Genomic DNA, 22,417 nt, shown 5'->3' with positions numbered 1-22,417 from the left:
TGTTACAGCCTTTAATTTAAAGTCTAGTTTGTCTGATATAAGTATGGCTACTCCAGCTTTCTTTTGGCTTCCAGTAGCATGATAAATAGTTCTCCATCCCCTCACTCTCAATCTAAAGGTGTCCTCAGGTCTAACATGAGTCTCTTGTAGACAGCAAATAGATGGGTCTTGTTTTTTTATCCATTCTGATACCCTATGTCTTTTGGTTGGCGCATTTAATCCATTTACATTCAGTGTTAGTATAGAAAGATACGGGTTTAGAGTCATTGTGATGCCTGTATGTTTTATGCTTGTAGTGATGTCTCTGGTACTTTGTCTTCAGGGTCCCCCTTAGGATCTCTTGTAGGGCTGGTTTAGTGGTGACAAATTCCTTCAGTTTTTGTTTGTTTGGGAAGACCTTTATCTCTCCTCTATTCTAAATGACAGACTTGCTGGATAAAGGATTCTCGGCTGCATATTTTTTCTGTCTAGCACACTGAAAATCTCGTGCCAATCCTTTCTGGCCTGCCAAGTTTCAAAAGAGAGATCAGTCACGAGTCTTATACGTCTCCCTTTATATGTGAGGGCACGTTTACCCCTTGCTGCTCTCAGAATTTTCTCTTTATCCTGTATTTTGCCAGTTTCACTATGATATGTCGTGCAGAAGATCGATTCAAGTTACGTCTGAAGGGAGTTCTCTGTGCCTCTTGGATTTCAATGCCTTTTTCCTTCCCCAGGTCAGGGAAGTTCTCAGCTATGATTTCTTCAAGTACCCCTTCAGCACCTTTCCCTCTCTCTTCCTCCTCTGGGATACCAATTATGCGTATGTTATTTCTTTTTAGTGTATCAGTTAGTTCTCTAATTTTCCCCTCATACTCCTGGATTTTTTTATCTCTCTTTTTCTCAGCTTCCTCTTTTTCCATAACTTTATCTTCTAGTTCACCTATTCTCTCCTCTGCCTCTTCAATCCGAGCCGTGGTGGTTTCCATTTTGTTTTGCATTTCATTTAAAGCGTTTTTCAGCTCCTCGTGACTGTTCCTTAGTCCCTTGATCTCTGTAGCAAGAGATTCTCTGCTGTCCTCTATACTGTTTTCAAGCCCGGCGATTTATTTTATGACTATTATTCTAAATTCACTTTCTGTTATATTATTTAAATCCTTTTTGATCAGCTCATTAGCTGTTGTTATTTCCTGGAGATTCTTCTGAGGGGAATTCTTCCGCTTGGTCATTTTGGATAGTCCCTGGCGTGGTGAGGACCTGCAGGGCACTTCCCCTGTGCTGTGGTGTATAACTGGAGTTGGTGGGCGGGGCCGCAGTCAGTCCTGATGTCTGCCCCCAGCCCACCGCTGGGGCCACAGCCAGACTGGTGTGTGCCTTCTCTTCCCCTCTCCTAGGGGCGGGATTCACTGTAGGGTGGTGTGGCCCATCTGGGCTACTTGCACACTGCCAGGCTTTTGGTGCTGGGGATCTGGCGTATTAGCTGGGGTGGGTAGGCAAGGTGCACGGGGGCAGGAGGGGCAGGCTTAGCTCGCTTCTCCTTAGGTGATCCACTTCAGGAGGGGCCCTGTGGCAGCGGGAGGGAGTCAGATCCACTGTCGGAGGTTTGGCTCCGCAGAAGCACAGAGTTGGGCGTTTGCGCGGAGCGAGCAAGTTCCCTGGCAGGAACTGGTTCCCTTTGGGATTTTGGCTGGGGGATGGGCGGGGGAGATGGCGCTGGCGAGCGCCTTTGTTCCCCACCAACTGAGCTCTGTCGTCTGGGGGCTCAGCAGCTCTCCCTCCCTTTGTCCTCCAGCCTTCCCGCTTTCCGAGCAGAGCTGTCAACTTATGACCTCCCAGACGCTAAGTCGCGCTTGCTGTCGGAACACAGTCCGTCAGGCCCCTCCGCTTTTGCCAGCCACACTCGGGGGCTCTGCTTGGCCGGCGAGCCGCCCCTCCGCCCCGGCTCCCTCCCGCCAGTCTGTGGAGCGCGCACCGCCTTGCCGCCCTTCCTACCCTCTTCCGTGGGCCTCTCGTCTGTGCTTGGTTCCGGCGACTCCGTTCTGCTAATCCTCTGGCGGTTTTCTGGGTTATTTAGGCAGGTGTAGGTGGAATCTAAGTGATCAGCAGGACGCGCGGTGAGCCCAGCGTCCTCCTACACCGCCATCTTCCCTCAACTCCCTAAAGACAACACTTGTGATGATGGAAATGTTGAATCACTATATTGTACAGAAAAGTACTACAAAGTACTTTATAAAGTACCTTTAAAGTTTAAAGTAATATAATATAATACTGTAGGTTCACTCTAATGGAATGACAATAAAAATTATTTAAACACTAAAATCATAAAAATCAATAATAAAGAAAAATTTCTTTGAAAAACAAAGAATGGTGTTTCAAAACGAAATCAGTATCACAAGGGCGACATTACACCATGGCTTGATAGCTGAATTGCTCTATGAGGATAGATGTTGGCATATTTTCTCTCACCTAAGTTTGTTTTTCCCACAGTTGTCCTCCTTCTTCTGGGAAAAAGCTGTGATCCAGTCAGGCCACAAACGTTGTAATAGAGCCGTGATCTGACTGTGAGAAGAAGAAATAGCTGCCGGAAACTGCTAGAATTTGCTACAATATTAATATTTATTACCGTGTTCTGGTCATTTTTATTCTTATATTGATATGCTTTCATGGCGTGTGTGTCACTGTCTTGCAATTAGAAATGGAATAGTGTTCCCAAATGGGGGTGAACTAAGAAAATCCTGTGAAAGTTTTTACAATATTAATATGCTGTAGATGCTCTAGGTACACTAACTTAGCATCTCTGGAGGCTGTCATGAATCCATAAACTTAGAGTTTGAACACTCATTTGCATAAAAGAACGAATTAAGAAACTTCCCTTGAAAGTTGTCAGGGGAAATGTTGAGGACACAGAAATCATAAAGACTCTGGCATTCAAAGTATTCCATGAAAGGTTCTTTCTCAGTCATCTGGAGTCATAGCCCCTACACAACACCTTCCTCATTGCTCCCATCACATCCTTGTTCCGCAGGGTATATATAACAGGATTGACCATGGGGGTGACAATGGTGTAGAAGAGAGAAATGAACTTGCCCTGATCCTGGGAGTAGTTGTTGCTGGGCTGGAGGTAAATGTAGATGCCTGTGCCGTAGAACAGGGAGACCACAGTAAGGTGGGACCCACATGTCCCAAACGCTTTCCTCTGCCCTGAAGCTGACTTCATTGCCAAGACCACCCTGACAATCTGACCATAGGAGAATGTGATTAATGCCACAGGTATCAGAAGAATCATCACACTGACAGAGAAGAGCTCAGACTCATACACAGTTGTGTCAACACAGGCAAGCTTGAGCAGTGGGGGGATCTCACAAAAGAAGTGATCTATTTTATTTCTCCCACAAAGTGGTACAAGGAAGGTGAGCACCGTGTGCAATGAGGAGTTGACAAAACCAATGAACCACGATGCAGAAGCCATCAGGGCACAGAGACGGGGGTGCATGATCACTGTGTAGTGCAGGGGCCTGCAGACGGCTGCGTAGCGATCAAACGCCATCACCCCCAACAGGATGCATTCTGTGGATCCCAACCATAGAGACACGAAGAGCTGAGCTACACAGCCACCAAAGGAGATAGACTTGTCTGTTCCCCTGAGATCAACCAGTAGCTGAGGAACAGTGCTGGTCGTATAACACAGGTCCAGAAAGCTTAGGTTGGAGAGGAAAAAGTACATGGGAGTCTGCAGGTGTGGGTCCAGGCGGGACAACGCAATGATGCTTGTGTTTCCCAGCAGGGTGAGCAGATAGAAGATCAGAAGAACCACAAAGAGGACTCGCTCCAGCTGAGGCCGGTCAGAGAAACCCAGCAGGATAAAGCCAGTGAAAGAACTTCCATTTTTCGGGTCCATCTTTTCTTACTATGTGTTTCCTGTCAAGACCAAGCATTTAGCAATTTATACAATAAATCTCAAAAAAAAAAACAAAACACCAGTAACAGTTGGTGGTTGGTGGATTGTTCATATGAAAAGAAATAGCCATGGGATTTTATGAAAACTATTTGAATAAATGATGTACCCACGAAATTGCCATAGATTTATGAATTTAGTTCCACATTGTCACAAAAAGTAAATCATTGGGTTTTTAGATTAAAAAAAATAAAATAATGGACCTGTTTTTGCCTCAGTCATAGGAAATACGGTCTTTCAGTCTCTGCTTACTAGTACTGTAAAATGTACATACATCTCACTAAATGTAAATGGAGTGAATTCTCCAATGAAAAGACTTAGGGTATCAGAATGGATAAGAAAACAAGTCCCATCAATATGCTGCTTACAAAGACTCATTTTACACCTAAGGACACCTACGAATTGAAAGGAAGGGGATGTAGAACCATCTATCATGCTAATGGACGTCAAAAGAAAGCTGGAGTAGCCATACTTGTATCAGACAAACTAGATTTTAAAACAAAGACTGTCACAAGGAATGAAAGAAGGGCATTATATCATAATTAGGGGGTCTATTCATCCCGAAGACCTAACAATTGTAAATATTTATGTCCCCAACATGAGACGCTCAAATATATGAATCACTTAATCACAAACACAAAGAAACTCATTGATAATAATGCCATACTACTAGGGGACTTTAACACCACAATTACAACCATGGACAGATCATCTAAGCATAACATCAACAAGGAAACAATGGCTTTGAATGACACACTGGACCAGATGGAGTTAACAGATACATTCAGAACATTTCATCCTAAAGCAGCCGAATATGCATTCTTCTCCAGTGCACATGAATCATTCTCTGGAATGGATCACATACTGGGTCACATCAGCCCTCAACAAGCACAAAAATATCAAAATCATACCATACATATTTTCCAACTACAATGCTGTCAAACTTGAAATCAACCAGAAGGAAAAATTTTAAACACGATGAATACTTGGGTATTAAAGAACATCCTACTGGGATGCCTGGGTGGCTCAGTCAGTTAAGCATCTGACTTTGGCCCAGGTCATGATCTCACATCCGTGGGTTCAAGCCCCGCGTCGGGCTCTGTGCTGACAGTGCAGAGCCTGGAGCCTGTTTCAGATTCTGTGTCTCCCTCTCTCTCTCTGACCCTCCCGCATTCATGCTCTGTCTCTGTTTATAAAATACATAAACGCTTAAAAAAAATTTTTTTAATGAATAAAAAATAAAGAACATGCTACTAAAGAATTAAAGGGGTAACTAAGAATTTAAGGAGGAAATTAAAAAGTATATGGAAGACAATGAAAGTGAAAGCATGACTGTCCAAAACTCTGGGATGCAGCAAGGGTGGTCATAAGAGGGAGGTATTTAGCAATCTAGGCCTTCCTAAAGAAGGAAGAAAGGCCTCAAATATACAACCTAATCTTATACCTAAGGGAGTTGGAAGAAGAACAGAAAATAAAGCCCCAAACCACCAGAAGGCAGGAAATAATAAAGATGAGGGCAGAAATCAATGATATCAAAATAAGAAAACCAGGAGAACAGATCAATGAGGCCAGGAACTTGCTTTGTGTAAGAATTAATGAAATCAATAAGCCCCTATACAGACTGAGGAAAAGAAAAAGGAAAGGACTCAACTAAATCATGAATGAAAGAGGAGAGGTCACAGCCAACACAGCATGAATACAAACAATAGTAAGAGAATATGATGAGCAATTATACCCCAATAAAATGGGCAATCTGGAAGACATGGACAAATTCCTAGAAACCTATCAACTACCAAAACTGAACCAGGAGGAAATAGAAAATGTGAACACACCTATAATCTGTAAAACAATCCAATCAGTAATCAAAAATCTCCCCAAACAAGAGTCCAGGGCTGGATGGCTTCCTGGGGAATCCTAGCAAACATTTTAGGAAGATGTAACACCTATTCTTTTGAAGCTGCTCCAAAAAATAGAAATGGAAGGAAAACTTGCAAGCTCATTCTATGAAGTCAGCAATACCTTGATTCCAAAACCAGACAAATGCCCCAAGAAAAAGGAGAATTACAGACGAATTTCCGTAATGAACATGGATGCAAAAATTCTCAAAAAGATACTAGCAAACTGGATCCAACAATACATTAAAAGAATTCTGTACCACAATCACGTGGGATTTATACCTGGGATGCAGGGCTGGTTCAATGTCCACAAATCAATCAGTGTGATACATACATTACTACAAGAAAGGATAAGAACCCTATGATCCTCTCAATAGATGCAGAAAACGCATTTAACAATGTAGAGCATCCTTTCTTGTAAAAACCCTGAAGAAAGTAAGGATAGAAGGAATAGACCTCAAGATCATAGAGGCCATATGCAAAAAACCCACAGTTAATATCATCTCCAATGGGGAAAAACTGAGCCATCAGAAAGAGGATCGGAGAGGGAGACACGTTCTTAGAAATACGTACCTCATGATTCCACACCGCTGGATTTGCACACATCTGACGTGTTTTAAAATATAGTACAACAGAACCTCCAAAATGCATTCAGATATAAGGATTTATGACCTAGAATACACTTATTCAAAGAATTCAGTTACATTCAAAATCTCACTACTAGTTCTGCAAATAAACATTTCGGCAACATTGCCTCTGTAACTAAAGGATTGTATTTGTGAAAGCTACACCAGGTTTTTCTTCTTCTTCCTTGTTGTTGTTGCTGTTGCTGTTATGGTAGTAAAACAAGTAAAAACTCAATCAGAGACACGCTGAAAACACAACTGTTGAATGACAGTGCTTCCCTTTTGACCCACAGATGCTTAAAAGTACCAGTTTAATGGGGACATTTTGAATGCCCCTAAGACTTTTGAAGTCTAGCACAAAAGCATTCCTAATACAGTGGATTAAAACGGTATTTGAGACAGTCTCAATGTGCAACAACCTCTCACATTGGATGCCAGTTCTCTCACTTATTAGTGTCAAATAGCATTTTGTGAGATGTCACTTCAATTGTGTTCTTTTTTGATGGTAATTAGTATACAGAATGGCATTTTTTTTGTTTTGTATATTCTGTTTATTTTTATTTTATCGAATAACATTTTCTCTCTCTATACAACCTGAATATCCCCTAACTCACACCTGGTCAGAAGAGGGAATAGAAACAAACCATGTTTCCATCTCATAAACACACTGTAAGAATAAAATAATGAGGGGCGCCTGGGTGGCTCAGTCAGTTAGGCATCCAGCTCTTGATCTGGGCTCAGGTCATGATCTCAGAGTTTGTGATTTTGAGTCCCACATTGGGTTCTGCACACAGTGCGGAGCCTGCTTGGGATTCTGTCTTCCTCTCTCTCTGCCCTTCCCCCAGTCACACACTCTCTCTCAAAAATAAATAAACAAACATTACAAAAAGATACATACCTGAAAAAAGTATATATATATATATATATATACATACATATATATATATATATATATATATATATATATATACACACACACACACACAGAGACAGAGAGACAGAGAGAAAATGTTATTAGGTAAAATAAAAATAAACAAAATATACAAAACAAAAAAATTGTCATTGTACATACTAATTACCATCAAAAAGAACAGAATTGAAATGACATCTCACAAAACACAATTTTACAATAAGAAAGAGAACTGCCTCCACTGTGAGAGGGTAAATGCTTAGTACTGACACACCTAAGGTGATAGACTAGTGGTTTCCAATTACTAGATTAGGTCCATGCTGACATAGAACTCTCAAAGTTTTAGTGGAAGAATACATATGTCCACACAACGAGATGCTAAGTATGCAAACTACACATTTTAAAGACAAAAGATAGCAAGATGCTGTCTCTATTTAAGACATTTCAAATGTATAACATTCACTGATATGTTTCACATACACACGCTGCCCTATCCGGTTCGTAAATGAATCCTGAAAATGTGTGGGCAAGATTTGTGCAGCCTCAGTGCTACGACTGAATCGCTGTTGCTTGCTTGATGCTTCTGTCCCATGTGTCTGAGCTGACTTCAGACACATGAGAACAGGCCCCCGATGATGAGAAAGGACGAGCAAATGAGGGGATACAGCCATCACTACATAGGAAATGACAGATGTGATGAACACTGACAGGGCTGTAGGTCAGGTTCTATGGAAGAAGACAATGAAGTAGGATTTCCATTGCAGGTTGTTTATTCAGGGAATGCTCTCGGGATAAACGGGGTGAGGGTGGAAAACAGCAGAGGATGTTGCTAAGCAAGGATGTGGTCTCCAGTGGAACAGAGCAGGAGCCTGATCCCATGAGATGCTGGACAAGACTCTCCAGTAGAAGCATCCATCTGTTCTGGTAGAAATTCTCTGTCCTGACTGTCCAATATTATGCCCACTCTCCAGCTGTCATACCTGAGCATTTAAAACATTCTAGCTAAACAAGTGGATTTTTTTTATCTTTTTAGTGGGAAACACCTTTGCTTGTTCTTTTTGTTTAGATTAAGTTACAGAAAAGAGGACCTAAAGTGAATGTCCGTACACCATCGCCTAGATTCCAGACTTATCAGCATTTTGTCACACTTGGCTTCATTTTTTGCCTCGTGTCCTCCCGCTTTTGTTTGCTGGAGTTCTTGAGTGAAAATCCTAAAAGCAAATTTGCATCCTAATACGTTTCACTAGCAATATGTAAAATATGGACATTTCCTGAATCATAATTTTATCGCACCTAAAAAAATTAATAGGTCCCTGCTATGACCTACCACCCTACTGCACTCACATTTCCTGTACTGAGCCAGGAATGTCTTTTTCAGTTGTTCAACAAGTCAGGCTCCAAAAAGTGATCCCCACGTTGACTATCTATTTTCTTCAAAAATATAAAGATTTCGATGGAAGAGAAAAAAACAAGGGGAAATGACCTCAATAACCAGTGGAAATGAGAGGCTAAGGTGTCAAGTTCTAAGAACTTGAATAGGAAAAGATATGAAAGGTAACTTTGGAGCATAGGCACACACGTATGTAATTTCATCTTCATGAAAATAAGTGTTACTACATTTTGCAAATTAGTTTAAGTCCACCATAGAAAATGAACAGAACCTGGGTCCTTCTGGTGAAGTCAGCGTAGCATCCCAGAGTTTAGACATGCACTCTTTGAGCCTCTTTCATTAACAGTCTCATGCTTTCCACCCAGTATTTGCTTTGAAAATACTACAACTCCTGGAACACAGTTAGGTCTCAGTAAATGTCAGCTATACTGGTACGAAAATGTTGACTACAAATAGATATGCCATCATGCCCTAATCATTTTTACTACCTGGTGATTCCTCTTGTGTTTTCTGACTCGGCGTCTAACTGCAATGTCTGTTATTAATAAGCCTTTCCAATTGTCTACAACGCTACAAGTGGCATGCTATAAAATACAACGCAGAATAACAAAGAATTTAGGATGAGGTGAACTCTGTGTGGAGGGTTTCTAAGAAGGCAGGTGCGTTGAGGGCCGCCAGTGGCTGGCCGCGTTCGGGGGAGGGAAAAAAACACTCAAACCCTGAGACGCTAAAGGCTTTCTCTGATGTCCCCCGCATCCCTTTCAATTGTGCCCTTCAGTAAAACTAAGGTCACAGCTTGCTGCTGTCTGCTACATAACCCACACGAGGCAGGAACAGCACCGTATGTTAACAGCACGGCTCTGAACCAGCAGAGGCGAAGTTGAGCGGTTCTGTTTTGGTGAATCCTCTGCAAACTCCATCAGCGCTTTCGGGCCAACGGAATCTCCCTCACACCGAGCAACCCCCTGCGACACTCGTGGAGAGACGCTCTGGTTTCTAGATAGTTGTTGAAACGAAATAAAGCCTTCTTTTGCGATGAAGGAAAAAAACTCGGGTGAGAGACAAGTTGGCTTTCCTGGCACATGATACAGGAGCCTACCCACCTTCCATTCTTTAAAACAAACAATGAAGATGGCTCAGGGAGTTTTCACTCACAACCTGGACCTGTACACATTCTGAGAGGCTTTGAATCGGGTCCTATGCAGAAATAAGGCTCAAGAGGTCTAGTAAAAGTGTGATATTTCTGAGTCATGTTATGAAATGAGAGTTCACCCAGCTCACGGTCCAGGAAAATGCCAACATCTCTGGGTGTCACGACTGACAGTCCCAGGCTGGCACTGGGACCTTCCTGGGTGCAGCACCCCACCAGGCTGACCGAGACCTCCTGCCCTTCGTGGGAGGAGAGTCTGTGCCAATCTTGGGAGCCCGTTCAGACTTGTGTCCCACTTCTACCTCCCAGAGATGCTATGATAGAACCATGGAAAACCCAGGACAAGAGTGTTGGCTGCAAATATTTTTGGAAGAAAAGGAACATTTTATTTTCTCTCTGAAAGAAATCTCACCTGGTTCTTGTCCTAGGAGACAATCAACAGAGGGTGGGCTGTCTCAGGGTTCAGAGAGTGTCTACTCGAAATTTTTAGACACTTTTCTGCCAAGCAGGATTCGGGGGAGGAAACCTGTAGCCTCCTCCTGTTCATTCAAAACAGACGTCATTAGTGTTGAATGGGTGACAGCCGGTCCCGTTCAGACAGCACACTGTCCTCTGCTACTTTACTCAGCAGACCAGTGGATGTGCAGATGTCCTTTGAAAATGCTGGTAGGTTTGCACCGCGTTTCCACTGAATGTCCTTCTCTTCCTGGGCTAACCTCGGAAGAACTGCTTCTTGGCCACGTTCTAGAAGTTGCTTCCGGCCCTCAAATTCAGAGGGTAATTCCAGCCTTCCTTTGCACCTTCCTTCTCCGCTCTGAGGGTGTTTTGCTTTGAATGCTTATTAATCTCTGACATATCAGCCACCTGCTTTTCAGGGACCCGAGAGCCTTGGCCTGCGGCAAGGGGCAGTCTGCCCCGGGGCCTCACCAGCACACAAGCGGGTCACCTGCGGGTCCTCCTCATGGAGCAGGGTCAGGACCTGGTTGTGCTTCTCACACAAAGGGCTCTGCCCGCCCCTTCTCCTTGCTCCTGGTGGATGGGAAGGAGCTGGGCAGTGTCCGTCACCCTTCCTGGCTGACCCTGGACAGGGGTGACGGCAGAGGGGCGATGGGACATGTCGTGTAGGTGAGACCAGGATGGCCGGCTGCAGCCGCCACGCAGGCTGAGCGCACACACGGGCTGCCGGGGTCCCGGCTCGCCCAGCACACGGGGCACTTGGCTTCTGCCTGGGGTCCTGCCGGGCTGGGCCCAGCGGGCTTCCTGCAGGAGGCTGGGCTCCCCAGGGACAGGTGCATACACCCTCACATCTCAGTCCTCACCCTGCTGGCGCCTCCTAGAATCCTGGGAATCTTTGGGCCTTTGGATTGCAGCTGCGGGGAGGTGCCCTTCCTGGGCCCAGGCCATGGCTCAGCCTGACAGATGCTCCCGCCTGGATCAGCGGCCTCTGCCGATGCCCCCTTTCCGCTCAGGCAGCAGAAAACTGGGTTTAGAGTTTATCTAAATTTGATGAGTTTAAATTGACAAAGCTTCCTGTGGGCACTTTCTACTCTCTTGGACACCACTGCTTTGGAACATGAATTGCATCCGACTCAGGCCTGCTTTGTCCTTGGCACCTCTTGTACATCCCACAGTCTGTCAGTGGCTGTGAACTGCCCCCACTGGGTTCCCCAGACCACCTGCCAATGTGGCTTCCTTTCAGATGACGGCAATTCTGTCACGAAGGGAATGGCTGTGAACCTTGGAACCAGACTCGTACCCAATAGGGTTTGGATTGGAGCCCCAGCAGGTAAAGAGCGTGTGGGCAGGTCACAAACAGTGTTCATACAAGAGTCCATTCATGATTGTGTGCAAGGATAGAAGGACGGGACCTAGCGTACCTTACACAACACCTCAGTGCAATCACACACGCACACACACAACACACATGCACGTGCACACATGCACATACACACACATACAGATATACAAACATCATGTCATTTCCCTAATTCATCAATTAAGTAAACACTCAGGTTTCCTACTGCTTTTCTCATCATCATATTGCTATTTGTACTCACTTGAAGGATCATCATTTCTTATTAACAATAAACTCAAATAAAGGTGCACTGACACAATATGCATTACATGTGTCTCCCCTCTTGTAATTTTCAACACAGTATTTGTAAAACGCCATACCTATTTTAGAGCTTTTGGTAAGTCCCCTGAGACAAAGTGAGCAAGTAGGCTAAATATTGACACTGTGTTCTAAGCAGAGAGCACAAATACAATCTAATTTCACAGATAATAAGGAACCAAAGGAGGGACTTGAAGCAGATATTCTAATATTTTTACACATATACATAGTCTACAGTTCTAATACTGAAGGGCATATTTTATTACCACTCAATATGAATATTTATTTTCCACTTGTGCATACAGAGGAATATGAATGTACTACAATAGAATGGATGTCTAGGAACGACCTGTTGACATCTATACTGACAAGTAAATTTAGTTCTTCTATCTGGTGAATATCCACAGTCTGTTATTGTAGACAATAAACCATATATGCAATCAATACAGATTTGTTTCTTTCAAGAACAATTCCAAATGGAAATGAACTAACTTGCCAATTCCTACAGCAACACAGAGACCAAGTTATATTTCACTCACCTTTATTCGCCTTCCCTGTGGATTCAGAGCTATTTCCCTACCTCCACTGCAAGTTACTGCCTAAATACAGCTCTGAGGATAGGAACGCAGACATGCAGAATCAGTGCCTGCAGGAAACACAAAGGTTGACTCTACCAGCACTGGGGCATCCGTATGTTTTTCTGAAGCAAAAGGACACTTTCTCAGGTGACTTCACAGGTCCTCATGTGACACTAGATCTGCACTCTGGCTCTTGGAGGTAGAAGATGAAGGCAGTCACAGACTCTCAGTATGGTTTCCTGAGAACGGTGACCTCCCTGTGTGTCTGTGAGACCCTTTCAACCAGGCGAGAGGGAGCTATGACTCTGAGCTGTGGCTGGGCTGGCACACAGAACCAAGTCCCTTCCCCTGCTGACGTCTCTGAGGGAACGGATGCCCCATGCTCTTAATGAGCCCTTGTCACTGAGCTGCCCAGACGTGGAAATCCTCAGGGACAATGACTATGGAGGACAATTCCAGACAGACCTAATCTGTCTCTTCTATTAGTTCACGTATCTCTTAGAGGACAAGTAACTCCCTAGACATCCCCAGCTACCTTAGCTCCCATCTGTGAATGACCTACATGTTTTATAGAACACTAAAGATTTTTTCCAAGTCTCGGGAAGATGGCGGCGTAGGAGGACTCTGGGCTCACCTCGCGTCCTGCTGATCACTTAGATTCCACCTACACCTGCCTAAATAACTCAGAAAACCGCTAGAAGACTAGCAGAATGGAGTCTCCGGAGCCAAGCACAGATGAGACGCCCATGGAAGAGGGTAGGAAGGATGGAGAGGCGGTGCATGCTCCAGGGACTGGCGGGAGGGAGCCGGGGCAGAGGGGCGGCCTGCTGGCCAAGCAGAGCCCCCGAGTCTGGCTTGCAAAAGCAGAGGGGCAGGAAGGAGTGTGTTCTGACAGCAATCGGGACTTGACATCTGGAAGGTTATAAGCTAACAGCTCTGCTCAGAGAACGGGAGGGCTGGAGGCCAACGGGAGGGAGAGTTGCTGAGCCCTGGGATGACAGAGCTCAGTTTGGCGGGGAACAAAGGCGATTGCCAGCGCCGGCTCCCTCGCCCAACCCCCAGCCAAAATCCCAAAGGGAACCAGTTCCTGCCAGGGAACTTGCTTGCCCGGCGCAAACAACCAACTCTGTGATTCTGCGAAGCCACCGCTCCGGCGGCGGGTCTCACTCCCTCCCGCTGCCACAGGGCCCCTCCTGAGGTGGATCACCTAAGGAAAAGCAAGCTAAGCCTGCCCCTTCTGCCCCCGAGCACCTTCCCATCTACGCCAGCTAATATGCCTGATTGCCAGCACCACAAGCTGGCAGTGTGCAAGTAGCCCACACGGGCCATGCCACCCCACAGTGAATCCCACCCCTAGGAGAGGGGAAGAGAAGGCACACACCACTCTGACTGTGGCCCCAGAGGTGGACTGGAGGCAGACATCAGGTGGGACTGCGGCCACGCCCACCAACTCCAGTTATATAACACAGCACAGGGGAAGTGCCCCGCAGTTCCACACCACTCCAGGGACTATCCAAAATGACCAATAGGAAGAATTCCCCTCAAAAGAATCTCCAGGAAATAATAACAGCTAACGAACTGATCAAAAAAGATTTAAATAATATAACAAAAAGTGAATTTAGAATAATTGTCATAAAATTAATCGCTGGGCTTGAAAACAGTATAGAGGACAGCAGAGAATCTATTGCTACAGAGATGAAGGGACTAAGGAACAGTCACGAGGAGCTGAAAAACACTATAAACGAGATGCAAAATAAAATGGAAATGACCACGGCTCAGATTGAAGAGGCGAAGGGGAGAATAGGTGAACTAGAAGATAAAATTATGGAAAAGAGGAAGCTGAGAAAAAGAGAGATAAAAAAATCCAGGAGTATGAGGGGAAAATTAGAGAACTAAGTGATGTACTAAAAAGAAATAATATCCACATATATTGTATTCCAGAGGAGGAAGAGAGAGGGAAAGGTGCTGAAGGTGTACTTGAAGAAATAATAGCTGAGAACTTCCCTGAACTGGGGAAGGAAAAAGGCATTGAAATCCAAGAGGCACAGAGAACTCCCTTCAGACGTAACTTGAATCGATCTTCTGCATGACATATCATAGTGAAACTGGCAATATACAAGGATAAAGAGAAAATTCTGAAAGCAGCAAGGGATAAACGTGCCCTCACATATAAAGGGAGACCTAAAAGACTTGTGACGGATCTCCCTTCTGAAACTTGGCAGGCCAGAAAGGATTGGCAGGATATCTTTCATGTGATGAACGGAAAAAATATGCAGCCAAGAATCCTTTATCCAGCAAGTCTGTCATTAGGAATAGAAGGAGAGATAAAGGTCTTCCCAAACAAACAAAAACTGAAGGAATTTGTCACCACTAAACCAGCCCTACAAGAGATCCTAAGGGGGATCCTGTGAGACAAAGTACCAGAGACATCGCTACAAGCATAAAACCTATGGACATCACAATGACTCTAAACCCATATCTTTCTATACTAACACTGAATGTAAATGGACTAAATGCGCCAACCAAAAGACATATGGTATCAGAATGGATAAAAAAAACAAGACCCATCTATTTGCTGTCTACAAGAGACTCATTTTAGACCTGAGGACACCTTCAGATTGAAAGTGAGGGGAGGGAGAACTATTTATCATGCTACTGGAAGCCAAAAGAAAGCTGGAGTAGCCATACTTACATCAGACAAACTAGATTTAAATTAAAGGCTGTAACAGATGAAGAAGGGCATTATATAATAATCATAGGGTCTATCCATCAGGAAGAGCAAACAATTATAATGTCTATGAGCCGAATATAGGAGCCCCCATTATATATAAAACAATTACTCACAAACATAAGCAACCTTATTGATAAGAATGTGGTAATTGCAGGGGACTTTAACACCCCACTTACAGAAATGGATAGATCATCTAGACACACGGTCAATAAAGAAACAAGGGCCCTGAATGAGACATTGGATCAGATGGACTTGACAGATATATTTAGAACTCTACATCCCAAAGCAACAGAATATACTTTCTTCTCAAGTGCACATGGAACATTCTCCAAGATAGATCACATACTGGGTCACAAATCAGCCCTTCATAAGTATACAAGAATTGAAATCATACCATGCATACTTTCAGACCACAATGCTATGAAGCTTGAAATCAACCACAGGAAAAAGTCTGGAAAACCTCCAAAAGCATGGAGGTTAAAGAACACCCTACTAAAGAATGAATGGGTCAACCAGGCAATTAGAGAAGAAATTTAAAAATATATGGAAACAAACGAAAATGAAAATACAACAATCCAAACGCTTTGGGACGCAGCGAAGGCAGTCCTGAGAGGAAAATACACTGCAATCCAGGCCTATCTCAAGAAACAAGAAAAATCCCAAATACAAAATCTAACAGCACACCTAAAGGAAATAGAAGCAGAACAGCAAAGACACCCCAAACCCAGCAGAAGAAGAGAAATAATAAAGATCAGAGCAGAAATAAGCAATATAGAATCTAAAAAAACTTTAGAGCAGATCAACGAAACCAAGAGTTGGTTTTTTGAAAAAAATAGACAAAATTGACAAACCTCTAGCAGACTTCTCAAAAAGAAAAGGGAGATGACCCAAATAGATAAAATCATGAATGAAAATGGAATTATTATAACCAATCCCTCAGAGATACAAGCAATTATCAGGGAATACGCTGAAAAATTATATGCCAACAAACTGGACAACCTGGAAGAAATGGACAAATTCCTAAACACCCGCACACTTCCAAAACTCAATCAGGAGGAAATAGAAAGCTTGAACAGACCGATAATCAGCAAAGAAATAGAATCAGTCATCAAAAATCTCCCAACAAATAAGAGTCCAGGACCAGATGGCTTCCCAGGGGAGATCTACCAGAAGTTTAAAGCAGAGATAATACCTATCCTTCTCAAGCTATTCCAAGAAATAGAAGGGGAAGGAAAACTTCCAGACTCATTCTATGAAGCCAGTATTACTTTGATTACCAAACCAGACAGAGACCCAGTAAAAAAAGAGAACTACAGGCCAATATCCCTGATGAATATGGATGCAAAAATTCTCAATAAGACACTAGCAAATCGAATTCAACAGCATATAAAAAGAATTATTCACCATGATCAAGTGGGATTCATTCCTGGGATGCAGGGCTGGTTCAATATTCGCAAATCAATCAACGTGATACATCACATTAATAAAAGAAAAGATAAGAACCATATGATCCTGTCAATCGATGCAGAAAAGGCCTTTGACAAAATTCAGCACCCTTTCTTAATAAAAACCCTTCAGAAAGTCGGGATAGAAGGAACATATTTAAACATCATAAAAGCCATTTATGAAAAGCCCACAGCTAACATCATCCTCAATGGGGAAAAACTGAGAGCTTTTTCCCTGAGATCAGGAACACGACAGGGATGTCCACTCTCACTGCTGTTGTTTAACATAGTGTTGGAAGTTCTAGCATCAGCAATCAGACAACAAAAGGAAATCAAAGGCATCAAAATTGGCAAAGATGAAGTCAATCTTTCACTTTTTGCAGATGGCATGATACTATACATGGAAAATCCGATAGACTCCACCAAAAGTCTTCTAGAACTGATACATGAATTCAGCAAAGTTGCAGGATACAAACTCAATGTACAGAAATCACTTGCATTCTTATACACTAATACTGAAGCAACAGAAAGACAAATAAAGAAACTGATCCCACTCACAATTGCACCAAGAAGCATAAAATACCTCGGAATAAATCTAACCAAAGATGTAAAAGACCTGTATGCTGAAAACTATAGAAAGTTTATGAAGGTAATTGAAGAAGATATAAAGAAATGGAAAGACATTCCGTGCTCATGGGTTTGAAGAATAAATATTGTCAAAATGTCAATACTACCCAAAGCTATCTACACATTCAATCTAATCCCAATCAAAATAGCACCAGCATTCTTCTCAAAACTAGAACAAGCAATCCTAAAATTCAAATGAAACCACAAAAGGCCCGGAATAACCAAAGTAATTTTGAAGAAGAAGACCAAAGCAGGAGGCATCACAATCTCAGACTTTAGCCTCGACGACAAAGCTGTAATCATCAAGATAGCATGGTATTGGCACAAAAACAGACACATAGACCAATGGAATAGAATAGAAAACCCAGAACTAGACCCACAAACGTATGGCCAACTCATCTTTGACAAAGCAGGAAAGAACATCCAATGGAAAAAAGACAGTGTCTTTAACAAATGGTGCTGGGAGAACTGGACAGCAACATGCAGAAGGTTGAAACTAGACCACTTTCTCACACCATTCACAAACATAAACTCAAAATGGATAAAGGACCTGAATGTGAGACAGGAAACCATCAAAACCCTAGAGGAGAAGGCAGGAAAAGACCTCTCTGACTTCAGCCACAGCAATATCTTACTTGACACATCCCAAAGGCAAGGGAATTAAAAGAAAAAATGAACTACTGGAACCTTATGAAGATAAAAAGCTTCTGCACAGCAAAGGAAACAACCTACAAAATAAAAGGCAACCAACGGAATGGGAAAATATAGTTGCAAATGACATATTGGACTAAGGGCTAGTATCCAAAATCTATAAAGAGCTCACCAAACTCCACACCCAAAACACAAATAACCCAGTGAAGAAATGTGCAGAAAACATGAATAGACAGTTCTCTAAAGAAGACATCCGGATGGCCAACAGGCACATGAAAAGATGCTCAACGTCGCTCCTCATCAGGGAAATACAAATCAAAACCACACTCAGATATCACCTCACGCCAGTCAGAGTGGCCAAAATGAACAAATCAGGAGACTATAGATGCTGGAGAGGATGTGGAGAAACGGGAACCCTCTTGCACTGTTGGTGGGAATGCAAATTGGTGCAGCCACTCTGGAAAACAGTGTGGAGGTTCCTCAGAAAATTAAAAATAGACCTACCTTATGACCCAGCAATAGCACTGCTAGGAATTTATCCAAGGGATACAGGAGTACTGATGCATAGGGGCACTTGTACCCCAATGTTTATAGCAGCCCTCTCAACAATAGCCAAATTATGAAAAGGGCCTAAATGTCCATCAACTGATGAATGGATAAAGAAATTGTGGTTTATATACACTATGGAATACTATGTGGCAATGAGAAAGAATGAATTATGGCCCTTTGTAGCAACGTGGATGGAACTGGACAGTGTGATGCCAAGTGAAATAAGCCATACAGAGAAAGATAGGTACCATATGTTTTCACTCTTATGTGGATCCTGAGAAACTTAACAGAAACCCATGGGGAATGAAGAAAAAAAAAAAGAGGTTAGAGTGGGAGAGAGCCAAAGCATAAGAGACTCTTAAAAACTGAGAACAAACTGAGGGTTGATGGGGGGTGGGCGGGAGGGGAGGGTGGGTGATGGGTATTGAGGGCACTTGTTGGCATGAGCATTGGGTGTTGTATGGAAACCAATTTGACAATAAATTCACATATTGAAAAAAAAAAGAATGGATAAAAAAAAGAAGAATGAAATTTTCCATTTGGATGGACATGGTTGGTGCTAGAGTATATTATGCTACATGAAATACGTCAGTCAGAGAAATATGAATCCATATGATTTCACTCAATGGAGGAATTTAAGAAACAAAACAGATGAACATATAGGAAGGGAAAAGGAGAGGGAGGCAAACCATAAGTGACTCTTAACTCTAGACAACAAGCCGAGGGTTGATGGAGGAAGGTGGGTGGGGGATGGGCTAAATGGGTGATGGGTATTAAGGAGGGCACTTCTTATGATGAGCACTGGGTGTTATATGTAAGCAGTGGCTCTTGAAAGCAAAATTACACTATCTGTAACTAACTAGAATTTAAATAAAAATTTGAAACAAATTCCCCAATCTGCCAAGGCCACCCCAACAAAGTAGTACAAGCTAAAGGCATCCAACTTCCTGACTCTCACTATATTATACAGCTCTAGGAAGGAAATCAGTATGATACTGGCTAAAGGAATAGACCCATACACCAAAGGAACAGAATGAACAGCCCGGAAATAAGCCCACCCATAGACAGACAACTAACATTTGACAAAGGAGTCAAGCCTATTCATGGGGAAACACAGTCTCTTTTAAAAATGGTCATGAGAAACCTGGGCAACTACATGCAGAGAAAAGACATTGGAGGCCCTATATCGCACCACTCACAAAAATTCATTTGAGTGCTCACTTAGGCAGCAAACTATTAAAATTAGAACAATACAGAGAAGATTAGCATGGCCCCTGAGCAAGGATAACATGCAAAAGGTATCTGAAATGTATTAAGATGTAAGCATAAGACCTGAAATTTTAAGACTAAAAGAAGATGATATAAAGAAAACCACTCAACATTGGGTACGTTGATAGTTACCAAATGAGGGTGTTCTTTCATTATCCTAACTACAAACACAGCCCACCATTTGTGACCCAAATTTCAATCCAGAGCCTGAATATGATACCAAAAGCACTTAGCAACAACAACAAAATTAATAAGCGGGACTACATCAAACTAAAAAGCTTCTGTTCAGAAAAAAAAATGAACAAAATAAAAAGTCAATCAATAGAATGGGAGAAAATATTTACAAATGTTCTACCTGATAACGTGTTACTATCCAAAACTCATCCAAATCAGTAATATAAATAAAAGGCAATTCCATCTTTAAAAAGGGAAGAGGAGGAGCGCCTGGGTGGCTCAGTCGGTTAAGCATCCGAATTCAGCTCAGGTCACGATCTCACGGTCCGTGAGTTTGAGCCCCGCGTCGGGCTCTGGGCTGATGGCTCAGAGCCTGGAGCCTGCTTCCAATTCTGTGTCTCCCTCTCTCTCTGCCCCTCCCCCGTTCATGCTCTGTCTCTCTCTGTCTCAAAAATAAATAAACGTTAAAAAAATGTAAAACGGAAGAGGAACTCAATGGACATTTTTCCAAAGAAGACCTACAAATGGCATATAGACATAAAAGGTACTCTACATAACTAGTCATCAGGAAAGTGCAAAACAAACCACAATCAGATACCACCTCTTACCTCTTAAAATGGCTAGTATCAAAAAGAAAGAAAATGCCAAATTTGGTGAGGGAACCCATGTACACTGTTGGTGGGGATGTAACTTGATACACCCTGTATGAAAAGCAATATGAAGGTCCTGAAAAAATTACACACAGGACAACTGTGGTATCCACCAACGAACTTCTAGCTACATATCCAAAGGAAATGAAATCAGGGTATCAGAGAGTTGCAGGCACCCCCATATTCATTGCAGCATTATTCACAGAGCCAAATACGAAAACAACCTAAGTGTCCAAACAGAAAACTGGATAAAGAAGATGTGGCATACATTGCAAAAAGGGTTAGAATCCAACATAACTTATGAAACTCAATACCCAAAAAACAAATAATCAAGTGAAGAAATGGGCAGAAGCCATGAATACACACTTTTCCAAAGAACATCCAGATGGCTAACAGACAAGTGGAAAGTTGCTCAACATCACTCATCATCAGGGAAATACAAATCAAAACCACAATGAGATACCAACTCACACCTGTCAGAATGGATAAAATTAACAACTGAGGAAACCACAGATGTTGGTGAGGATGAAGAGAAAGGGGATCCCTTTTGCACTCTTGTTGGGAATGCAAACTGATGCAGTCTCTCTGGAAAACAGTATGGAGGGTCCTCAAACAATTAAAACCAGAACTACACTTCAACCAGCATATGTACTACTAGGTATTTATCCAAAATATACAAAAACTCTGATTTTAAGGAGCACGTGCACCCCAATGTTTACAGCAGTGCTATCAACAATAGCCAAAGTATGGAAAGAGCCCAAATGTCCATTGACTGATGAATGGATAAAGAAGAAACGGTGTATATATACAACGGAATACTACTCAGCAATTGAAAAGAATGAAATCTTGCCATTTGCAATCACATCACTGGAACCAGAGTGTGTTGAGCAAAGTGAAATAAGTCAGTCAGAGAAAGACAAATATCATATGATTTCACTCATATGTGGAACTTAAGATACACAGCAGATGGACACAGGGGAAGGGAAGGAAAAATAAGATAAAGACAGAGAGGGAGGCAAAACATAAGAGATTCTTAAATACAGAGAACAAACTGAGGGTTGCTGGAAGACTGTTGGGGGAAGGCGATCGGCTGGATGGGTGATGGTCAGTAAGAAGGGCACTTGTGATGGTCACTGAGTGTTATATGTAAGTGATGAATTGTTGGGTTCTACTCCTGAAATCAAAACTACACTAGATGTTAACTAATGCGAATTTAAATAATAAATTTAAAAAAGAAGATGTGGGGGCGCCTGAGTGGCTCAGTCGGTTGAGCATCTGACTTCAGCTAGGGTCATGATCTCCCTGTCTGTGGGTTTGAGCCCCGTGTCAGGCTCTGTGCTGACAGCTTGGAGTCTGGAGCCTGCTTCGGATTCTGTGTCTCCCTCTCTGCACCTCCCCCACTCGCACTCTGTCTCTCTCAGAAACAAACAATTAAAAATAATAAAAAATAAAAATAAATAAGATGTAGCATACATATCTAAAGGATTATTATTCTTCCATGAGAAAGGAGAAAATCCTGTCTTTTACAACAACATGGATGGACCCTGTGGGCATTAGGCTAAGTGAAACAAGTCAGAAGAGAAAGACAAAGATTATGTGATCTCACATATTTGTGGAAACCAGAAAACGTGTATAGATACAGACAGTAGAATGGTGGTTACAAGGGGCTAAGGGATAGGAGAAGTGGGAGATGTTTGTTGGCAAAGAGGTCAAACGTCCAGTTTG

At 42.7% G+C, this 22,417-nt stretch overlaps 1 protein-coding gene and 1 non-coding gene across 2 annotated transcripts; one reads left to right on the top strand and one right to left on the bottom strand.

The window, feature by feature from the left end:
- Window positions 1-2,938: 2,938 nt before the first annotated feature.
- LOC123609441 (putative olfactory receptor 2B8) lies at window positions 2,939-3,877 on the bottom strand. The gene has a single exon (XM_045500509.1). It carries the CDS (start codon window positions 3,875-3,877, stop codon window positions 2,939-2,941), a length of 939 nt encoding a protein of 312 aa, XP_045356465.1.
- A 15,936-nt stretch (window positions 3,878-19,813) lies between these two features.
- Window positions 19,814-19,921, top strand: LOC123610018. The gene has a single exon (XR_006718056.1). It is a non-coding gene; the product is annotated as a U6 spliceosomal RNA (small nuclear RNA).
- Window positions 19,922-22,417: the final 2,496 nt, after the last annotated feature.

Source organism: Leopardus geoffroyi, chromosome B2 (genome assembly GCF_018350155.1).
Source record: "Leopardus geoffroyi isolate Oge1 chromosome B2, O.geoffroyi_Oge1_pat1.0, whole genome shotgun sequence".
NCBI lineage: Eukaryota > Metazoa > Chordata > Mammalia > Carnivora > Felidae > Leopardus > Leopardus geoffroyi.
The sequence above is the reverse complement of the archived record's forward strand: the minus strand, read 5'-3'. Positions and strand labels throughout refer to the sequence as shown.